This window comes from Ambystoma mexicanum, chromosome 2p (genome assembly GCF_040938575.1).
Source record: "Ambystoma mexicanum isolate Mex_15411 chromosome 2p, UKY_AmexF1_1, whole genome shotgun sequence".
NCBI classification, from domain to species: Eukaryota; Metazoa; Chordata; class Amphibia; order Caudata; family Ambystomatidae; genus Ambystoma; species Ambystoma mexicanum.
Window position 1 is genome coordinate 153,356,010 of NC_090923.1, and position 22,776 is coordinate 153,378,785.

The 22,776-nt window shown below is 45.1% G+C and overlaps 1 protein-coding gene across 2 annotated transcripts in view; it reads left to right on the plus strand.

The window, feature by feature from the left end:
• LOC138566297 (netrin-4-like) overlaps nucleotides 1-22,776 on the plus strand; it is a 429,115-nt gene that overhangs the window by 328,327 nt on the left and 78,012 nt on the right. For both annotated transcript variants that reach the window (XM_069643402.1, XM_069643401.1), the window contains 2 exons: nucleotides 1,810-1,878; nucleotides 16,805-16,975. In XM_069643402.1, the coding sequence (XP_069499503.1) occupies nucleotides 1,810-1,878; nucleotides 16,805-16,975 (240 nt within the window). The remainder of the gene's footprint in view (nucleotides 1-1,809; nucleotides 1,879-16,804; nucleotides 16,976-22,776) is intronic.

Consider the following 22,776-nt stretch of genomic DNA (forward strand, 5'->3'; position numbering starts at 1 on the left):
ACAAGTGTGGTGGTGACCCAAAGAAGATGGCAGGATGCTCCTTTTTGAAAAAGATGTGCGCAGGGTCCGGTCGGTACCCACTTCAAGTGTGCAAGCCATAATGGAGGCCTTGCACATTTTTCAGATCCCTAGTAACCAATCAAATTGCCTGTTATTAAACTGGCTAATCTGGTTGCCTCTTACTGTGCTCGTGGACCCAGACGAATTACATATATACAGCTAGGCCAATAGAAAACCTAGAAAGTGGTATGTAGGTACTCTTATTGTTCTAAAAGAACGCACATAGTACTCTCCTGAATTTTCCCACTTTTTCCCAAATTTAAAATAAATAACTGGGTGGATTTGCACTAAATTCTGAGAAAGCTTGCTTTTGGGTCCACTACTCGTGAAAATGTGAAACAAATCTGTCCACCTGTTGTGGGGTGAATGTGAGGGCATAATGTTGCCTACAGGATATGAAAGGGAAACCACACTTTTTGGGATCCTCCCCGATCACACTGTCCCTCCCTTGACAAAACCTCACAAAAAATTCCACAAAAATCCCAAGGTACTTTTTGGATTGTTATATGAAAATTCGGCTGCAGAAATGTACATGCATGTATAACATTGCGGCCTGTGCAAAAGGCACATTAAGCGATTCTCATGAGAATGACATTGGTCAAGCGCTCCACCTGACTAGAGTGTTTAGTTGCAAGGATATCGCTGCTGAGGCTTTAATGCCATAGAGGAGGAGAAAACTCCTTTTACATCAGAAGTTGCCTAAGATTCATTCTGTGAGAATCTTAAAAAATCGACAGGAATCAGGAGTTTCAACTCAGTAAAGTTCTGCTCCAGGCAATCCTTTGCTTTTCAAATATTTGTTGCTGGTTGTGAAAATCATGTGTGCCCATAATATCTTGCCTATAGCCCAACAGATGCATTTCAGGTTTGTAAATACGTGCTCTATGATGGCCGCCGTTTGCCCAGTGGTTTGTTCCGAGCAGACAGCAGGGCCTCATGAAACACAGTTATCGCCCTGCTGCACCAAGCTGACTGCTCCAGGCTATCTTTATCAGTGCTGATGACGAGGTATGCCTTCAGTTTAAATAGCAAAGACGCCCCGTGTTGGCCCGCCGGGGTATTTCGGAGCACAGGACTGACAGAGATATTTCTCTCGTAGCAAATGTGTCTACTCTCAGTATTCACGCTGCAGCTAGGGCATTTCTGCGACGGGCTGCTGGAGGAAGCGGAAATGACCTGCACTGAAAGGCAGTGTTTCATTGGGCAGCGGCCTGCATGTCGCCAGGGGTGGGGATTTCCAAACAGGCTCTGGTAAAGACAGGAGTAGGCAAATGGTGGTGCAGCATGCTGGGTCAGTGAGCACCGCTTTGGTGTTGGATCAACATTGAACAGTTTCATGCACAGGCCTGTGTTTATGTGGAGGTGGGGGGACATGTCTGCACAAGTCAAGGGGAGATCCAGGGGAGAAGGTGGTTGGACAGAAGAGTGTAGGTGAATTTACAGCTTACATTTAATCTTGTCAGCTTGGAATATCACCAACGTTTCTACTCATGGCTACTGATGTTGTGTTGGGGGGTTTTAGCAGGCCTTCCACATACACGTATGTTCCACCCTATATGTCCTCTTGTATGAGCTTCGTTCGTATGAGCCATCTTGATGTGCCATAGTTAGCCAGACAACACTGGAACACTTTCTATGAATGTTGCTATCTTTTCATGACCATGAAATGATCAATTGTGTCTTTGTTCTTTCCATCACCCAATCCACTTCCGGCCACTCAATCGGTTTTCTACGTCGTCGGCGTGCCAGAAAAGTGCGTTTGCAAAGAGCGGATGCTTGGAAGTGTCGCGGATTTCTGCCAGATGAAGTACGCCTACGGTAAGAGCCAGGCATGGGCCATGCTTCATTCCAGTTAGGCAGGCTTGCAATATTTTCCCCAAAATAGACATTGTTCACCTTGAATTGCCGCCACACCCCGCAACCCTACACTCGTCATTGCTTCCAATGTGTCGCCAGGCTATGGATGGGTTTCCACAAGACCCGCTTTCTGGATCCAGTCGCAGGCCTCCCTCTGTTGCAGCCGCCTTGAATATTTGCTTTAAGTTGCATCCTATATTTATACGGTGCCCTCTCCCACAGCCCCCCAGACGCACTGGGGAATGCTATCCGTCTATATTGGAAGCTTTCTCACATGGACACTGTTCAGCTGAGGTTTCGTTGCTCTATATTGAGTCTCCAGACCTAAATCCGTGGGCCATGTCTGGGAGTGTGAAACTGGATGCTAGACTTTAGGATTTCAGTATGTATGGCGTATTCTGGGAAGCCTTGACTAGGGATACAGAACTGCAAACATGTCAACTTCTGAATGCTTTGGTGGGCCCGGTAACATGTGGTCAAATCTTAGGTGCCTTTCACAGCATTTCCTAGAGGAAATACACCTCCCTTGTAGGGTCAGCTTCTCATTTCATTTTAATTTCTAGTCAAAGAAGCATTGCCAAAGCCAATAGGTCTAGCTTCATGTAATGCCACTTGCAGCCTTTTATGCCTAGCTAAAACCAACATGGCCTAGCACCCCATGGCCAGCTACTGCCATCCTAGATCTAGTCCAGCCACATATGCCAGATCTAGCTCTATATGAGCGCAGACAGCTCATATGACAAATATAACATCATATGATAGATTGATAGATAGATAGATAGATAGATGGATAGATAGATAGATAGAGCTTCTCATGACCTACCCTGGACTCCTATCAGAGTCCAGGGCTTGCCAGCATATGCCAAGGTATTCCCAATGCTCGGTATAATGCACTCTCCTCCGGTTCATTACAAATGCCCCACAGCATTGTGTTTTTATTTATTTAATTTAATTTTTGTACCGCGCCACATGCCCTAGAATGCCCACGGCCCAGCTTAGAGCCAAGAATGCGGCCTGCCTCCTTCAGTGTGCATGCCCCCACTGGAATAGGTCACTCAATGCACTCAGCCTAAACTACTGTTGACCCCTTGACGAGACTGCATGTCACGTTTTGCCTTTTTAGTACAGGTGCTCACACAGTACTGCTCACCCAAGCATGTGCATTGGCCCATTTATTATATTTGGGGATAGCCCATAGTCTAACATGCGCCAGAGATAACTTCATAACAAACGTTCCTTGTGCAGATTCCAACACAGGATTACATTTACCAGAATGCATTATTTCACAATCAAGAAAGCTGTCCCCACAAGTCTACATGTGACTTCCCTTTTTCTCACTCAAGATTACATTTGCACTCAGCTAAAAAGTCTTAGCAACAGAGGAAACATTAAAATCCAAGTGGAAATGCAATTATAGGGTTTCTAATGTTTTAAAGAATAAATACTGTGCTTGCTTTTTTATGTATTTATATTTAAACCTAACTGGCATGTCATTGTCAGGACACATTGCTCCCGGTCAGCATATCATTGCTATTTTATAGCAAATTGCTGTAGCACATTATTTCCAGGTTACATTATGGCAAGTTATCAAATGACTTGGGCCCACCATTGTCAGTTTCCGTGATATCAAGTGGGCTCATTGTGGTTATGTATCCAGTCTACCCACTTACTCGGATACATTGCTACTTTACATTGCGGCCATTTGGCACATCATGTCCAGTTTCTGTTAGGCCCAGTGAACAGTGAGGTTGAAGCCACCTGTGTATACTGCAGGAAAGGCTGGGTCACCCAGACAGTGACTACTTGTGTCTTGCTCTCGATGGGGTAAATGTAAAATAATTATATATCTACAACGATTGAGCTTCTCATTGTGAACCATCAATTATGTAATCATCAAATTAAGAAAAAAAGGTGAGAACAATCAACATTCAAACATACACTGACCACATTCTGAGCACATGTATTTCTTTATTATTGAATTTAATTGTTTAATTTAATGTCATTTTAAATGTTATTTTCAATTTTTAATAAACACGTTTCACAAAATATAAAAGGTCAGTTATCTTATCATGTCAAAAACAACTTACAATACATAAAGTGCCAATGGCAATATAGTGATACAGAAATAGTATAATAAATTAAACACCATTTGTTCTACTTTAATAAGACACACGTTTTTGTATTTTGTAATATAAGATATTTAACACTATATAGCTATATGTTTTTCGAGCATGATCAATGTATGATTCAATGTTGCTCTTTCTCCCCTTTTTGCTTATTTTACCAATTAATTAGTTATTCAAATAGAGAGGATTAACTTTGTATCTCATCGAGAGTATTTTACTCTAGTTACTTTATTACGTTCCCTTTCTTTTCGTGTGTTATATGAGCATCCAGTGTGTTTAGTTTGGGCTATTATGTGTCGCTTGCAACACTTATAAACTGAAACTATTGCCTTAGTGTACAGATATGGAGAAATGGTATATGAGGAACACACAGCCTGTAGGTGTTGTTTGGTTATTTGCCCACTCATTGACTGCCCATGGCCATGCTATTCCCTATGTCCATTCCCACCAGGTTCTTGCCCCTACCCGTCCGCACAACCCCCTCATCTTAGAGCTCGCTTTAATGAACCCTTACCATCTAACTTTGCACTCAAAGTGCCTGCCAGTTTTTTTTCAAAGCAGTCTTCTAAGAGTTAATGGGCCTCATTATAAGGGTGGCGGCCACGGTATGAACAGTGCTGGTGAGGCACCGGCACTGTTCATACCGGGCCGCCACATTACGAGTTCTGCTCGCGGGTTCCTGACAGCCCGACAGGTCTTACCTGCTCCCCATCTGCAAAGGAAAAGAGGCTGGAGGGCCCCTTATGTAGGAAAAAGAGCGGCAAGCAGGAAGGCACCAGGTGGGCGGGGCTTGCTAAGTGGCGAAAAAGAGCGGCAAGCAGGAAGGCACCAGGTGGGCGCAGCTTACTAAGTGGTGAAAAAGAGTGGCAAGCAGGAAGGCACCAGGTGGGCAGAGCTTGCTAAGTGGTGAAAAAGAGCGGCAGGCAGGAAGGCGCCAGGTGGGCGGGGCTTAGGCCAGGGGACCTAGATCCACTTGCACCTGCTCCCCATCTGCAAAGGAAAAGAGGCTGAAGGGCCCCTTAAGTAGGAAAAAGAGCGGCAAGCAGGAAGGCACCAGGTGGGCGGGGCTTGCTAAGTGGTGAAAAAGAGAGGCAAGCAGGAAGGTACCAGGTGGGCGGGGCTTGCTAAGTGGTGAAAAAGAGCAGCAGGCAGGAAGGCACCAGGTGGGCGGGGCTTAGGCCAGGTGACCTATATCCACTTTCATCTGCTCCCCATCTGCATGATGTGTCATATGTCATGAGTTATGATATGATAAGTCATTTATAACGCGCATGTACACAAGTGTTTTTAAGCGTGACAAGACATGGGAGGGTAGACAGAGGGAGGACAAGACAAACGATCTTACTAGGCCTTGTGTCATTCAGATTGTGCAAATGCGAGAACGAGAACTGCAAGGGGGAAGGGGAAGGGGAGGAGTGCAAGGGAGAGTGGAGGGGAAAACAGGGCAACCATGCTCTGAGTAAGTTCAGCCCAGAAGTGCAGCCAGGGCAGCGCAGCTCTGGGTAGTGCAAGGAGAACAAGGGACTGTAGGGGTACAGTTACAGCCTTTAGGGGCGTGGTAGGCCCGGAGGCCATGCAAGGGTGACGGATCAAGAAAGAGCCTGGTACCCAGTGAGGCTCTGAGGGTAGCCAAGCAACCAGTCGGTGCAGCAGACAGGTAGGTCATGTAGGTGAGCAGGGGAGGGAAGAGAGAGAGAAAGCAGAGGAGAAGAGGAAAAGTTTGAGATTCTTCCGGAACTTCAGGTGGTCCGGCTCAAGTTTCAGAGGGGCAGGGAGGCCATTCCAGAGTAGGCACCTGTAGAGGAACGAGAACTACCCCCCATCTCTGCCTGGAGAAGCGTCTAACCCTTAGAGAGTTGGAGATAGCTTAGCAAAGGACTCGATAAGGAAGGTATTTTGGAAGAGAGCATTGGATGTAGTGCATGCGCTGGCCCCAGAACACCTTGTGGACAATGCAAAGGGTCTTGAATTGATCCTTGCAGCCACCGGGAGCCAGTGGAGAGATTTCAGGGCTGGAGAGATACAGTCCCTGTGCTTGAGGCCAAGGATAAGTCTCCCAGTCCTGTTCTGGATGGGTTGCAGAGGGCAGAGAGTAGAGGAAGCAGATTGAGAAAGAGGCTGTTGCAGTAGTCCAGCATAGAGAGAACCAGCGCTTTGGAGACAGTGAGCTTGCGAGGCAAACTGAGAAAGGGAACAGTCCCTTTGAGGAGGTGCAGCTGGTGAGGAGAGAAAAATAGAGTGAAGTCGAAGATGACACCAATGTTTTTTGCCTCACAGGAAGGCGAAGGAAGAGGGCCCAAGGCGGGCAGCCAGAAAGCAGAGACAGGGATCCCAATGAGAAGGATCACAGTCTTACTGGCATTAAGGCAGAGATCGTTGGAGGCGCACCAATCCTGAATCACGGCTAGACAGTCAGGAATGAGTGAGAGAGGAGAGCATGGAGGAAAGCTGAGTGTCACCCACATAACACTGAAAGTTAGTGGAGAAGGTAGAGATCAGGTGGGCCAAAGGGGCCAAGTAGAGGTTGAAAAATCAGGGGGAGAAGATCGAGCCCTAGGGAATGCCACAGGTAGAGAGAGAGAGGTGGTAGAGAGAATCGGACCAAGTTGGAAATTGGAGGGAAGATACAAGAGGAAGGAGGTCAGGATGGCGTGATTGACCGTGTCAAAAGCAGAGGAAATATCAAGGAGGATGAGAACAGAAGGAATGCTGGAATCAAAGTTAGAGAGCAGATCTTAACAGGTGTTCAGGAGAGCAGGTTCCGTGCCTCTGGGAGCTTGGAAGCCGGACTGATGATCATGAAGACAACCAACAGATTCAGTGTGGAGAGTAAGCTGGGAGATGGCCAGCTTTTCCAAGATTTTCCCCAGGAAAGGGGTGATGGAGATTAGGCAATAGTTTGCCGGGCAGGTAGGATCGGCAGACGGCTTCTTGAGGAGGGGATGCAAAATGGAGTGCACAAGGGAGTGCTTAAGGGGAGAGGGGAAAGTTCCAGTGGGGAAAGAGTGATTACAAAAATCGGCCAAGTCTGTAGCCAGGGTGTCAATATGGTCGTTGATGGTTCTGGAGGAGCATGATTTTCGTATGCCTTGTTATGATATGTCATGGTATGACATTGCTGATATATCATGCCATGAATTATCGGGACTTGTATTGATATTCCATGTTACGATGTTCATAGAAGGGGCAGACATTTGTCAGGGTTTAGGGGTGCGCTTGTTTCAGAGTGAGTTTGGCTCTCTTCTCGAGTTCTGACATTCCGAGGTCAAGTGATCATGCATCTGAGCACTTTGTTAGTGAAATGGGCTGCTATAGCATCACAGAGGTTCTGATATGAGATTGAGATATTACTGCAGGCTGGTGGCTTCCAGATCTATTTAGTACGTTTAAACAATTACCTTTGTGGATTCTTTGAATGTTATTTTCATTTTGCATAATTGATTTTCTTTGCTTTCATTGATCTTCTCTGTAATGTGGGGAATTGCTGAAAGGAAGCATATTTGTTGATGAGGCACTACTCATGTGTATAGCATATGAATCCCAGGGTTTACTAGCCCAGGATAGTCCCAGTTTGATGGACCCAGTATAATCCCTGTTTGATAAACCCAGTATATGCCCATTTTGGCACCCGGGGAAGAGCACCCAGCCAATCACGTAACTGGAAACGTGAGCGAAAACTGACAGTTTACTGCCCATGTTTCCAGCCACCCGATTTCCTTCCCCGGGTGCCTCCATTTCTTTTTTGGTGCTCTTGCTCCTGGCCCATTGCCTATCCCCTCCCCTCAACCTGCACCCCCTTGCTCTAGGCCCATTGCTCATCCCCTCCCCCACCCCCTGCCACCCGCAGAACACTTATCTCATGGGGCTCTGAGATCGCTGCTCCATCCTATCGCACTGCTGTCATCGAAACAGAAAAAATAATGAGTCCCTTTTCTATTTCCTTTGGCGGCAGCCATCTTCTTCATATTTTTTTTTACAGGAGATTGGGCACGCGAAATAGGTGCAGAGTCCATCTACCATAACAAAAAGATCTGCAGTCCAGACGAAATTCTGGGGTGCGACTAGCTGTCATCCCCTTGTTTAGAGGACTGGTGGGGGGGGTGGTGATACAGTGCTATATTTTGAGTTTGCACAGTGCCCCCTATATTCTCAGTAAACTGTATATTTCAGTTTTACACAAATACAGTATATGTTTCTCTTCAAAATCCCAGCATACGCCCAGTTTCACGAACATAGTTTTTACAATGCTAATATATTCCAATCTTATCATCCAAGTATATTGTACAGGATACATCAATTTTTACAATTCTAGTATACGTCCAATTTGAAAATCTCAGTAACTTATGATTCATGTCGTTTTCATACGTTAGCAACATGGAACGCGGGGGCAGAGTGTAAAGTCCTCTCCTGCCTCCCCCTCTACTTCAGTGCTGCATTTACACCTGCATGCCCGCCCACATTGAATTGTCGTTTAGTTGGAGATGCTTGAATCCCTATGGATTCCACATGTATTTTGTATCTGCAAAACCTAGCAGCATCTGTACGTTTTCTTGTTAATGCCTTGGGCATTGCATGTTCATTGCAGGAGATATTACACATTTTTCATGGGAATGCATGTAAAAAGGAATGGAAACCAGGCTCCAACCAGATTTTTGTGCATCAACTACACTCCTGTCCACAAACAATCAAATTGCACAAGGAGTTAGAATTTGCTGCGGTAAACCTATGCTCAGTTATATATTTTTTTTAATGGCCCTCTAAGTGAATGTTCTTCAAGGTCATTTTCTTTATCAGATTTGGAGGGTAGTGGAATGCAGAAGAGGAACTGGAGGAGCCTGACGTCAATCAATCTCTTTACTTTATTTCGGTATAAAAACAAAAACATAGACATAAAACATAAAACAATGGTCAGATCCTGGGGAATACAAAATACATCATACATTCATAATATAATGTCAAATAAGATATATGCATGTAAAACTCAATAGTTAATCGAAGGCCAGAAACACTAGTACATAATTCAGTCCAGTTAATTCTAATGCACAGACATATATTAAACGTTTCCAGGTCTTAGAATAGCTTAGCCACTCCTACATGAGCGTTTATCACGTGATAATGGTTACCATTCTCTGCCTTCACCTTCACACTTTAATCGGAAAATTAGAGACAGCATAAATTATATCCATTGAGCTTGCCCCTTTACAAAACTCTTCTACCACCCTGAATGATTGAATGCCTCTTTTAGCTAAACTGGTTTTTACCTTTCTGTTTCTAATATCAGCATATTTAGAGCATAAACAGAGGAAATGATGAATGGACTCGACATCATCCGGAGAGAAAGGGCATGTCTCTAGGTTGATGTTATTCCATCTACCCTTGACCGTGGCTATCAGTAGACCATCTAAGTGCATTTGTAGGTACAAGGCTGTGTGATACAGATTTTCAATCAAACCCAGATAGTTTGAACAGGTAACTATGTTTGATTAACAGATATTAGTACCCAGCGAGGGTGGTGTGGTGGCCTCCCAGTCATTGAGGAGACTTAGAACAGGGTCTTTACCACACCAGGAAAGGCCCTGCTCTGAACCTCCTCAGAGCGGGAGGCCAACATCTTCCCTTGCCGGGTAGCAGGTAAGTGTGTTCTCCCAACCTCCCCTGGCCCTTCATTGATACCCCAACCCCTTTTCCACATCTTCAATTCCCCACCACCCCACCACCCCTCCTGCTTACTGTTTCCTGCCTCGTCCTTCTTCGGTCCGGCACATCCCCAGCACATGAAGGGCTGCCATGAAAAGGGAGAAGGGACTACCGGTCGTTCCCTTCTCCCAGATCCATGGTGGCCATCTTTTTTTGTAGTTTTTTCTCGAGTTGAGAAAAGGTTACGCTGTCCATCCCCCTAGGGTTATACAATATGCTTATGTACCATTCCCTTTCCTCCGCCCTCATGACACGTCCCTCAGAATGGGACCGAAGCATGCTACATTATATTCTTCAGAATCGTGTGCCTGGAATCCCTGCCATGCCCTGCTGGGTACCTCCTTCCCATGACCCACCCTGCCACCAGTCCCTTTCTTATTGTCTTTTCCAATCCTCTTCTAAATACCCATGTACACTGCACATATGGTTTTTCCAGATCTTTGATGGGTACATGTAGGCATGTGCAAGGTGATATCCCTATATGGCTATGCTGGCTCCAGCTCCTCTCCTCTAACCACCTCCTCCTGTTGCTTTTGGCCAACTTGGTCCACCATCTTGGATTTCAAACTTGGGTTGGATTAATGCCAGGACTCCCTTAGCATTCCCTGGTCTGGATGTATGCCTGGGATTCTAGGTTTGAGATTGAGGGATGGCTTGCTTTAAAGGTAAGAAGGCTCTGAGCAGTGAGCATGGAGGTGTTTTTGCAGGTGAACAGACTGCGTGCATCTCATTCATATCATCTGTATCCAACTTTCATTGCTGAGCCTGGTGCTTGATCTAAATCAAGGGGGAGTATTTCTCATTTACCCACTCTATTCTCCGGTTCCGAGTGATGGGCTGTGAACAACACATTGGGTAGAGGTCCAGTTCTCAAATCCCTCACAGGGGTGCCAGATTCTTGCTGGGAGCTGCGCACTGGTTTGGTCAGACCAGTGGTGTCAGTCTTTCTTAAAGTGGCCAGCGGAGGTCATTAAATGGCCATTGGTTCCTGTTTTCCTAATGTGAGAATCCTCTGCCAAACTTTGGGAATTCCGAGGGGGTGACATTGTGATCCTCCTCATACATCACGCATCAGTCATCCACTACCTCAAGGAGGTATGCAGCCAACTGGTCACCACACTAGCCTTTCCAAGATCCAGGCAGGGACCTTGCCACATTACCCATACACGCCACAACTGAGTCCCTGGATAAACAGATAATGGGGTGGGTGTCCCACTCGACACAGCCATCTGTGCTTTTTGACAAATGGTTTCATCGAAGATGGTTCAAAGAACACCAGGCTACGACCCCACGTTTATACTCCTGCCACTCGGCGCCATCGCAGCTGTGAGCAGCAATGATCGCCTCACAATGATTACCATACTCCAAGTCTTGGGAGAACCCAAATAATCACTCGAAAAGCGTGATGTTCTACCTTGGTTTTGTTGCTATGAAATCTTTCATTAATTGAAAGGTAGAAAAAAGAAATTATCAACAAGTATACCCTCAGAAGAAAAACCACTGTAATTTACATTCACATTATTTTATTAAGATACATTAGCTTAAAAACTCTCATTAAATGAGACCACAATACACAATACTTCTTAAAAAACTCTAAGAAACATATACAAATATAAGTGACAAAACAAAAACTTATAAAATGGAAGAATACATGTAAAGTGCATCCGATACGCCAATGGCTTTAAAAAAGGTGCTATGTACTATGTTGCTTCTGTAAAGCTTGTACTGCTCAAAGGTTGCTTCATTTTTTAAATATTTTATATTTACAAGTATTTACATAAATCAAGATATAAAAGAACATCGTAAACCACAACCAAATCCCGCAAATGATCATATCCCAGTATACAGGCAAGAATAAGCGTCAGATCACAGGTCCAAGTCAATGGATCGATCCGAAGTCTTCTCATAGCTGAATATTATTCTGCTGAGAAAACAGCACCTTTTCAATCAGAGACAAATTGCAAAGTTTATTAACCCAGTCTTTTGACCAAAGGGTGCCTCATAGACTTCCAGCCTTGAAGAATCAGTTTCTTTGCCGACATTGCGGATCCGAAGAACAAACGTTTCTTCTCCAGACTGCATAACTCATCAATGAGAGCATCATCTCGTAGTATCAGGGTTTCAAAATCAAATGCTAGGGCCAGTCTCAACATTCAATACTTGCCAACGAGTTCCCGACCTCCAGGGATGTACGCGTTGGATACCTAGAGGTTTCTAAGCACAGACCTGGGGATCGAACCTGTGTTGCTCTGCATCGTCTTGCTTCCAAGGCAAGCATGTTGTTTGCGAGCTATCCTCCCAAGAGCTATCAGACCAAGACCAATCGGGCTAGCCAGGCCTCTTTGGTGACTCTAGACAACCTTGGGCCAAGCGCGCGTCCCAAGGAGGGTGACAATGCATTCGGATGTCTGCCCTATTAACATTCGAGGGTCCTTTCATAGTACATACTGCATTCCAGAACGTTCTCACCCTGACGCAATCCCAAATCATGTGTTCTAACGCCCCCTCAGTAGGCCTGCACCCCCAGCACAAACTCAAATTATACACATTCAATTCAAACATCCGTGCATGCATTCAGAGTGTTCTGTTTAAACATTTCAACATTGATGGATCAATTCGTGATTGAGATGAATGCTGTTATATCTTGTGCTTTGATTTCAACACACAAGCATATCAGAGCGTATGGTAGTGGCGGTAGATATTCAGTTTTGATATCAGTGGATTCCAGCTGTCTTGTGCACACCCCCATTTGAATATTGTGCTGTGAAAAGTATTACTGATGTTTACTTGATGACTCGTTGAATTCTCACTAGTGATGTTTTGCTCTATGGCCTCTAAGGCGCCCCGTTGCTCCAGAGATAGGCTTGCACTATAAAAATATATAACAATAATAATGATGATAGTAATAATAATAATAATAATAATAATAATAATAATGATAATAAAGGGTATGCAAGCATCATTTGGGAACTACGGAAGTGTATGCCAGGACTATTTGGGGATCTGTTAGAGCTTTATGAGTGGCTTTTGATCGCCATGTGATGGTCTGCTACAGGGTATGTTCGTGTATGGTATGTTACATTGTGTTGTTATGTCAGGCAATGACCGATTGGCACTGACCGCTGTATCGGTAGGTGAGAAGATATTCTGGAGAGGTGGATTTCCCTCAGCCAAATCCCTAAGGTGGATGTGATTCTAGACTGTTAGATTAGGGAGGTCTGAAAGTATGCCCTTCCAAACCATCACTCTCAGTGTGAGTTTGGTCATCACTGTGGTGGTTGAGCATTGGATCCTGCCTCAGCGTGATCAGACTGTGAAAACATTTCTGACGCATGGTCATCAGTCTTAGAGTTTATTCATCCATGTGTACAGTGAGTGTGCGATCTCAGCTCAGGGTGGTTAGGCTTGGAGGCCTTCCACAACAATCTGATGTCAGTGTTATTTCATGTTTGTTCTTCCATGTGTAAGGTGAGTGTGGGATCTCAGCTCAGGGTGTCAGGCTTGGAGGCCTGCCACAACATTCTGATGTCAGTGTTTTTTCAGGTTTGTTCATCCATGTGTAAGGTGAGTGTGGAATCGCGGCTCAGGGTGGTCAGGGTTTGAGGCTTTCCGCAAAATTCTGATGTCAGTGTTATTTCATGTTTGTTCTTCCATGTGCAAGGTGAGGATGGAATCGCGGCTCAGGGTGGTCAGGGTTTGAGGCTTTCCGCAACATTCTGATGTCAGTGTATGGTATGTATGATATCTCTGCACTGGGTGATCAGGCGTTGTGGCCTTCCACAACATCCTGTCCGTGTTATTTCCTGTTTGTTCTTCCATTTGTAAGGTATGTGTGGTATCTCAGCTCTGGGTGGTCAGTCTTTGTGGCCTTCGGCAACGTAATTACATTAGAGTTGATGGGAAATTTTGTTTCTATGTGGTAAGTGAGTGTATCTTTTGGCTCAGAGTTGCTAGGTTTTGAGTCGGCAATTCCCGAGTGTCAATGTGAGATGCTTTGCTTTGCAGCATATGCGATTCCCGGTGAGCTGGGGGATGCCGCAATAAAGGTGAATGCAGGGCCGGTCTTTGCATCAGGCAGTGCAGGCGGCTGCCTTAGGTGCCAGGCTCTAGGGGGCGCCAGTCTGACTCCATTGTTATTTTAATTACATTTTAACACAGACATGAATAGCCCTTTCTTTGCTGAGCTGTGAGTGTAGCACAAGCACATCAATTTATAAACATCAAGCGTTTTAATTAAGAGTGTAAAATAACCTGAATATGGTTCTATTTAATATTAATAAATATTGGGCAACCAATATAAACAATATAGAGGAACGGGCATTCGGAATGTAGTATTACTCTGTAATACCACAAGTTAAGGTTGGGGTTGCAGACTGCAGAAGCAACAATCTATGTTTACAAGTCCACCATTTACGTTTCTGCCTCACCACCTGTGTTGTCACTGAGATAATGAAATGAACTTGAAAATTAGTGAAGGTTGCAGCCTAAAAACACTGTGCAGAGAAGTGATACAGCACCCACATGCAGTTATATGTTTTGTGGGTGGTCCTCGCTTCCCTTGCACTCTGCAATCTGTCTTAAATGTGCCCCAATCCAGGCTTCCCCATGCTGCTTGGTTTTGCTAAGAGACTGCACAGGACACACACAGACACAAAGCTGCACCCATCATTGTGTTGCACCCAGTCACATGCCGAGGCACACACAGGCACCTTGAGTGAATCAAGCAGAGCCCAGGCAAATGCCCATGATCAGCTTCACTGATACTCTTCCGTTCATCATGTTTGGTAAGACGAACAGCGCCGTAGTAGGACAAGGCACAGAAAATAAATGGTGGTGGCAGCAACACATTTAACAAATGACCGGAAATTGGCAATGTAAAACATTTTATTGTTAGCACCTGCAATCGTATGCATACATTTTTAGGCAATTGAAATCAGATGGGTGTTCATTCTTGTATGTCAGGGGAGTGATAGTAAGTGTAGGGGCAGGAGGCCGTTCATTTTCACAGCAGAGCTTAAGGGTGTGGTTTCTGAGTGGTTTTATAGGTGTAAGAGAGATATAACTGATTGTAACATTGAAGCTGCACTAGAATAGTCTCATTAGAATGTGTAAAGAAGTTAGATGTCCCCACACAAGTAAGTTTGCCCCTCCCCATCGTCTCTGAAGTTAGCACCTCTGCCAACATTTTGGGGGGGGTGCTGATGATGCTTCCTGCCTGGGGTGCAATCTGGTCTACGACCGGCCCTGGGTGAATGTTTGAGGCACATGAGGGGAGAAGGCATGCATCCTCCCATTTCACTCTGTCCATTTTCTGTCAGCAACTGTATGTGAAGGTAGGGACTCGATGGTGGGTTTGGGGTTCATGAGTGCCAATGAGTGTTGGAGGCGGAAGGGATGTGGTAAGAGGTGGTGATGTTTGGGAGTGAAGAGGTAGTGGCGGGAAAGGTTAGCGCAAGAAATGTCAATGGTAGTTCTATAGGTGCAGGATACCAGGCACCCGTCTGGGTGTAGACAACGTCTGTAGAGTAGCAGCTGTGTGCAATGATTGGTGGAGTAGCTTTGGGGGAGTCTGGATGCATAGCATAGTGGCGCCTGAGGTATTTGTGTAAGAGAAAACCGGGGTCTCTTACAATATGTCAGACTGATGGGGCTGAGGACAGAACTCACTGGTGGGCAACGATAGAGCAGCAGGCGCCACACTCCTGCAAGTGACTGTTCACTAAACCTGAATAATGAGTACCACAAGCTACAGGATGTCATACAAATGTGATGGTTAATTATAACAGCAGAGAATTCTGGGAGTTTGAATCACATATGGTTTTCTAAATAAGCATATATATAGCGTTTAAAGTGGCTCAATTTCCAGGCCGGACAGATAGCCCAGTGAGTTAAGTGCTCAATCCAGGCAAATGTGTTCAGCCTAAAAATACACAGGCTTCAATCATGGCAGGGCTGACTCAGCCCTTCAAAGTTCTGAGATTGATGAATCCAAACACCAATAAATTGGTAACAATAACACAAGGTATTACAGCGCTTTGAGGCAGGACTATTACTAGAAATGATATAGAAAATCGAATGCTATTATTGGTGTCCTCGTCCTTGCACTCTCCAGATATAAAATAGGTTCTGAGAGCTCAATCCATGTCATTAATGTGCAAGGGGGTTGCTATGGAAACGGTCACCTACCTTTCCATCCGTTTGTTCATCCGACAAAAGAAAAACAGGGTTAGATGGGTAAATAGAAAACACCTTTCAGATAAAATTCTCCACCATTTAAAAAATAGAGTCATATTAATTTTATAGTAGATCATCTGCAAGATCCCTTCGAACCAGGTCCATACGGTTCACAGAACCTGGCACACAATTCACTGCCAGCAAAGTAGGTGTAGGCAAAAACCCTACAAGATATCCAGCGGGCATCGCCCAACCAAACTTACCATAAGCTGGAGACAATGAATAATTAACAAGAAGGCCATTCCAAAACAAAACAGTGCATGATCCCATGGTTTCTGAACCCAGCAAATGGCCAATTAAAGGGACCAGGGGTACAACACCTGCAGGTGGATTCGATGTATAATTATTGACATCAGAGCCAGTCAATAACCGTAGCTATTGCCACTGCCTGATCGATGTTCTGAGCCAAAGATGAGAGGGGAATAATTAGGATTAAGGTCAATAACTACCTTTACTGATTGCCTCTGAGGCCCTTAATGCTACTGGATCATAAATCTGGCATGCCTGGAAACTTTACCCTCCTGCGGGGGTCTGCAATTTACATCTCTCCAGATGTCCTGGACTACCACTCCCATGATCTCTCACCATTAACTATGTGGGCTAGGGTTAATGGGGGATGCAGTTCAAAACATCTTGCGAGCCAAATGTTGCATATCTCCCCAGATCAGTTGTCCATTGCATTGACTGGTATAGACTGCATTCCGAGCCCACTGATTGGCTAGCCCGCTCTCACCATGCCAATGAATGTGTAACAGCCGATGCAGACCTCTAGTGCTGCTGCACCTTTCATTCCTTCGCTCATGGTGTGTGTGTGTTTTTCCCCTTGGCAGTGATAAAAGCCCGGATTCTCACAGCGTATGACAAAGGCTCCCATGCAGAGGTCGTAGTGAAGGTGAAGAAGGTCTTGAAATCCAGCCACGTGGAAGTATATCGCAGCAACAGAAGCATCTACCCAGAATCCTGGACGAGCAGAGGTTGCACCTGCCCCATTCTTAACCCAGGTGAATGCCCAGTGCCCCTGCTTACATCCTGGACAGAAGATGGAGCATGGGTCCCATGCTCAATATTGGTCTTGCCAGGTGGTACCAGACAATGTGCATGCGCCATCATGAACCCAACTAACCTTTAGGTAATCACGTGACATAGCTTAGAATCTTCATGCACCTGCTGCATACATTTGTTGGGCAACATGTGGGTAACAGATTGCGTTGTCCCATCATTGTTCTTTTTATCGACCTCAGGTGCAAAAACAGGTCTGGGACAACCAAGTTGCAATGGCCTTGTGCCTGAGAGGAGGTTTCTTCAGGCTCCTTGATCCAGCCTCCTCCACTCTCCTCAGCATTCGCCAAAACACTTCCCCTGCTTTTAAACTCTTAACTCTCGTCTGCACTCTGGATCTGTGTCGCCTTGCTATCCTGAGAGCTGGCCCTTATTTGGGGATTTACGCGGATTGCCTTGGGGGGAGGGGGTGATGGCTTTTTACACGATCTTCCTGTGCATGCTCAGTCATTGGAAGTCATCATACAGTGGCGGCTGGTGAATTGTTAATAGGTGGGGCACACATATTTCCTACAATCATGCCAGAACGACCGAGCAGGTCCAGCCTAGGGGCAAAATCTTTTTAATAATGGGTTAAGTGAAACATTTGGTAAAAAGCTAGACAGTTTGCAATTGGTTTCATAGGGCAACTCATGAAGAAATCCAAGTCACCAACAGTGCACAGGAGCATTTCCCAAAGTATTGTCAATGTGCCCACAATATATGCCAGTATAAAAACATTTTCACAATGGCTGTGCCCATACATTTACATGCTGGCGGCACCAATATTCAGCACTATTCCTAGATAAGAACATGCTCGTGTTTGCTTTGCACAAACCTGCCAGTAATGATACTATAAGATAACCTATCCACGCTTGTTCTGGGAATATGCCCGTACCACTACTTAATGAAATACTCCTGTTTACTTTGCTATTAAAAATTTCATGCCACAATATGAAAACATGTTCAAACTGGCTGCCCACATAACAACACTTATCATGCTTACTTTATGCAAGATCCCCAATGAAAAATGTAATACCAAAGAAAGAAATGGCTAGACTGGCTGCATCAAATGCCAGACTAGCCATGTAATGTAATAACATTATAATGATTGCTTTATCATAGTTGTCCAGAAATGAATGTTGCACCCTCAATCCCCATCGTCCCCTAACCCCCCAATCCCCTCATACGCCCTGCCCCCGCACTGCCAGAATCAAAGGCCGAACCAAGAAAACACAAGCACACACACAAAGATTCACCCAGCATTCACGCGCTCACCCATCATCTTACACTCACTCATTATACAAGCACACACGCATACATACACACAAATTCACTTTAAAGTAAGTCTGACCTTCTCCCCCAGGCCTGATCCTGCAAGCTGGGCATCTCCATGAAAGTGCCCCGGCTCCCACAGCACAATCAGGAACCACAAAGCAAAGAGCGCCTCCTGGTTCCTGCACATGCATGCCGGTGCCAGAGCGCTTCTGACAAATCTGTTTGGATGTTCCTGCAGGCGCAGGAGCATCCACTCGCACATTCAAACATGCAGTTCCACAGCCTGCATCCCCAATGGTACATGCAAGGCTGGGGAAGCAAAATGCCCCAGCCTTCTATGGTCCATTGGACATGCGTGCTGCGGACATGAAACTGTCAAAGGGTATCCAGGTTTCCCAATGACCATTTAAGCACGGCTCCTCCGTAATAGGTTGCGGTGGCTCAATGCCCCTTATGGACGAGCTGCCGCAGAAAGGCCAGAAGCCCTCTAGCATTCCATTCCAGGAAGTTATCTCAAGTAATTGCGCTGTAGCAGCTGCTCTCCGTCATCTCGGCCTCTTGCTGTAGGAGCCTGAACACCCAAAAGTTCGTTGTGACTGTCACCTCCACCAGCAGGCCAGTCTGGGTTCTCTGGCATGTCCTCAGAGTGTGGAAGTTCAGCAAGTCATTTCCTTTGTATGTGTTTGGATGACTTTGTTTCCTTAATTTACTTAAGCTTGGAGAGTGCACTTTCATCTGCCAAGATGCTTTTCTTAGGGGTAAGGCAAGTGTGGTCCACAAGTCGATTTCTGAATCCTGTCCTTGTTTTCCCTCTGTAGAAGCGTGGGATCCTGGGTTGGGACATCCCCTTCAGTTTTCCCTTAACTTCAGGGGCACTGGTCAGGATTCCTCAATAGACTTCCCCCTTGGGAAGCCCTAGCTGGCGCTGCAGGATCCAGTCCAGGTGTTTACTCTGAGTCTGAAGGGCATTCTGGGAGGTGTAGTCCTTGAATGCTTGCTTGGAGGACTTGAGGGTGTCATGTGATAAGGTCAACAAGATCACTTTGTTGCTTAGGTAACAAACGGTTTAGCTGCACATTAGATGGAAGGTGTCGAAAGAGTTGATCAAACTATAATCAGGGTTCGAAATTGTTGGGAGCTGGATACTATATAGGTCCAAAAGGTAGCCTAGCAGAGCCTGGAAGAGCTTGACACCAACAGAAATTCGGATGCCATACAAACATACCTATATTACACTGGCTCTGTGTGTTTGGCAATATGTATAAATGAGCACTAAGACACATGAAGAAGAAATGAAAAGGATAACAGGTTATAGTTATACATAATGGACGAATATGATAGTTTAGCCTCATGTAGAAGTCAGATATGTGGCATGTTATGTATTAGCTTCTCATTCCGCAGAGGTAGCTACTGCTTTCTAGATGATGCCTGATGCCAAGGACCAGCTTTTAGCTCATGCCCATCAATCTTTATGTCGTCCCTGCTAGAACGATATCAGTGTAATATAGAGTGGTCAATTCACAGACTGTGAAATGGTCACCAGGGACTCACTACAAGTATGTATTGCTGCTGGGAAGCCACAATATGTTTTCCTTCTTTACCTGCAGAGACGAGTTGTGCCATCGTGAGAGTAGGATGCATGCGAAACACTGAACTGTGCTTACATGAAACCTTTCCCGGACACTGTGAATATGGAAAAAGGGGGTGGTGGGAGATTTCACAGGTGACTGACGAGTTGAGCATCACAAGTAAAAACACCTCATTAGTTTCCTGTGGCATCTTCTGCTACACTAATTAGTGATCCTCTTCTGGAGGAAGGGATGTGCTGAAATCACTCAATGAAATTAACTGGCAACAAACAAAACACATGTGTGCCAACTCTGTAACCAAGCAGGGTGAACTGGGAACTCCAGAACTCTATCCTAGGATAGGATTGATATATTGGCTAGAGGCAAAGCCAGCTAGAGAAAGCTACAACTGTGTTTGAGGAAGTCACTGGCAAGATAGGAGTGATATATTGGGTAGAGATCAAGCCAACTATAGAACGCTATCCCTGCGTTTGAGGAAGTCACTGGGAAGATAGGAGTGACATATTGGCCAGAGGAAAAGCCAACTACAAAAAGCTAAACCTGTTTTTGAAGAAGTCACTGGTAAGATAGGAGCGATATATTGGGGAGAGATAAAGCCAACTAGAGAACGCTATCCCTGTGTTTGAGGAAGTCACTAGTAAGATAGGAGTGATATATTGGCTAGAGAAAATGCCAACTAGAGAAAGCTATCCCTGCGTTTGAGGAAGTCACTGGGAAGATAGGAGTGATATATTGGCCAGAGGAAAAGCCAACTAGCGAAAGCTACACCTGTGTTTGAAAAAGTCACTGGTAAGATAGGAGCGATATATTGGCCAGAGGAAATGCCAACTAGAGAAGCTATCGCTGTGTTTGTTGAAGTCACTGGTATGATAGGACTGATATATTGGGTAGAGATAAAGCCAACTAGAGAACGCTATCCCTGTGTTTGAGGAAGTCACAGGTAAAATAGGAGTGATATATTGGGTAGAGGTAAAGCCAACTAGAGAACGCTATCCCCGTGTTTTAGGAACTCACTGGAAAGATAGGAGTGACATATTGGCCAGAGGAAAAAACAACTAGAGAAAGCTATTCCTGTGTTTGAGGAAGTCACTGGGAAGATAGGAGTGACATATTGGCCAGAGGAAATGCCAACTAGAGAAAGCTATCCCTATGTTTGAGGAAGTCACTGGGAAGATAAGAGCGATATATTGGGTAGAGATCAAGCCAACTACAGAACGCTATCCCTGTGTTTGAGGACGTCACTGGTAAGATAGGAGTGATATATTGGCTACAGAAAATGCCAACTAGAGAAAGCTATCCCTGCGTTTGAGGAAGTCACTGGTAAGATAGGAGCGATATATTGGCCAGAGGAAATGCCAACTAGAGAAGCTATCCCTGTGTTTGTGGAAGTCACTGGTACGATAGGACTGATATATTGGGTAGAGATAAAGCCAACTAGAGAACGCTATCCCGGTGTTTGAGGAAGTCACTGGTAAAATAGGAGTGATATATTGGGTAGAGGTAAAGCCAACTAGAGAACACTATCCCCGTGTTTGAGGAACTCACTGGGAAGATAGGAGTGACATATTGGCCAGAGGAAATGCCAACTAGAGAACGCTATCCCTGTGTTTGAGGAAGTCACTGGGAAGATAGGAGTGACATATTGGCCAGAGGAAAAGCCAACTAGGGGAAGCTATCCCTGTGTTTGAGGAAGTCACTGGTAAGATAGGAGCGATATATTGGCTAGCGAAAAAGCCAGCTAGAAAAAGCTACACCTGTGATGAGGAAGTCACTGTTAGGACAGGAGTGCGCTGTTGGCTAGAGATAAAGTCACCCATATTTTTTTCCAATATCTGGTTTGACCTCTTGTTCCAGCCAGTTTGAGGATGATTACCAATGATCAAGAGCACATTCAGTAGCTCAGGATTTACAAACGACTCCCAAAGAAAATAGACTGGGAGCCTCTTTCAGAAATTAACTATCTAGGGAGTTCATGAAGAGAAACTATTGTGAGCTAAAACACCACAGCCATATCAATGGCAGATGGCAACTTCTGCAGAAGAATGAAATGGTATGAAAGGTAATCAAAGTGACTGATCACCTCTCAGTGATAGGTTATTATTCAACAGAATCTTTAGCTTCACTTAGGCCTATTAACATTTTCTCTTCCCTTAGAATGTATTATTGTTACCCCCAAACCTCCTCAGGAAATCTTTGAAAGGGCTAAATGGCGCAATGGGCCATTACCACCCTGAACAGCCCTCCATAGGATGGAATATTGCCTAAGAGTATACTGCTGTGGAACAGAGTGCACTGCATTCTATCTACCAACGTGGTTTCTACAGCCAGGGGTGTGAACCTCCCAAAGTATGAATGATCATTCATTGTTCTCTGCTAAAAGCCACACAGAGTTTCACCCTAGATGGCTCACTCAAAGGTTCGTCAAAACACCACCAATAAATCATAAAAAGCCTATTAAGCATCACCCATGACAAGGCTGGCTCTGTCAAGTTGCTGGATTCTGATTTGATGCACAAATTGTGTGGGAGAAAAGTAAACAGAACATTTTGACCATTTTGACATTTTGACCCTGTCTGGCTCCTACACAAATCTTGCAGTTGAGAAGTAAGCTCATGCGAATCCACAAGCAGTGGGAAGCTCAGGAAATCTGCAATCTTCAAGCTTGCTGCCCCACTTTATATATTCTAGATATTAACTATCACTTTCCGCGAACAGCCCATCCCCGGGTAGAAAGCACAGGCATCATATCAGGACCTGGATGTGCAAAAGACCCTTTGCCTAAGCCACCCGGCAAGCTCAATAATAACACATTGAGCTAGGCAACATGCCTCTCACATGGAAAAGTAGAACACATCTGAGTGGTATCCAACATAATTGAGGAGGCATCAAAAGTAGAA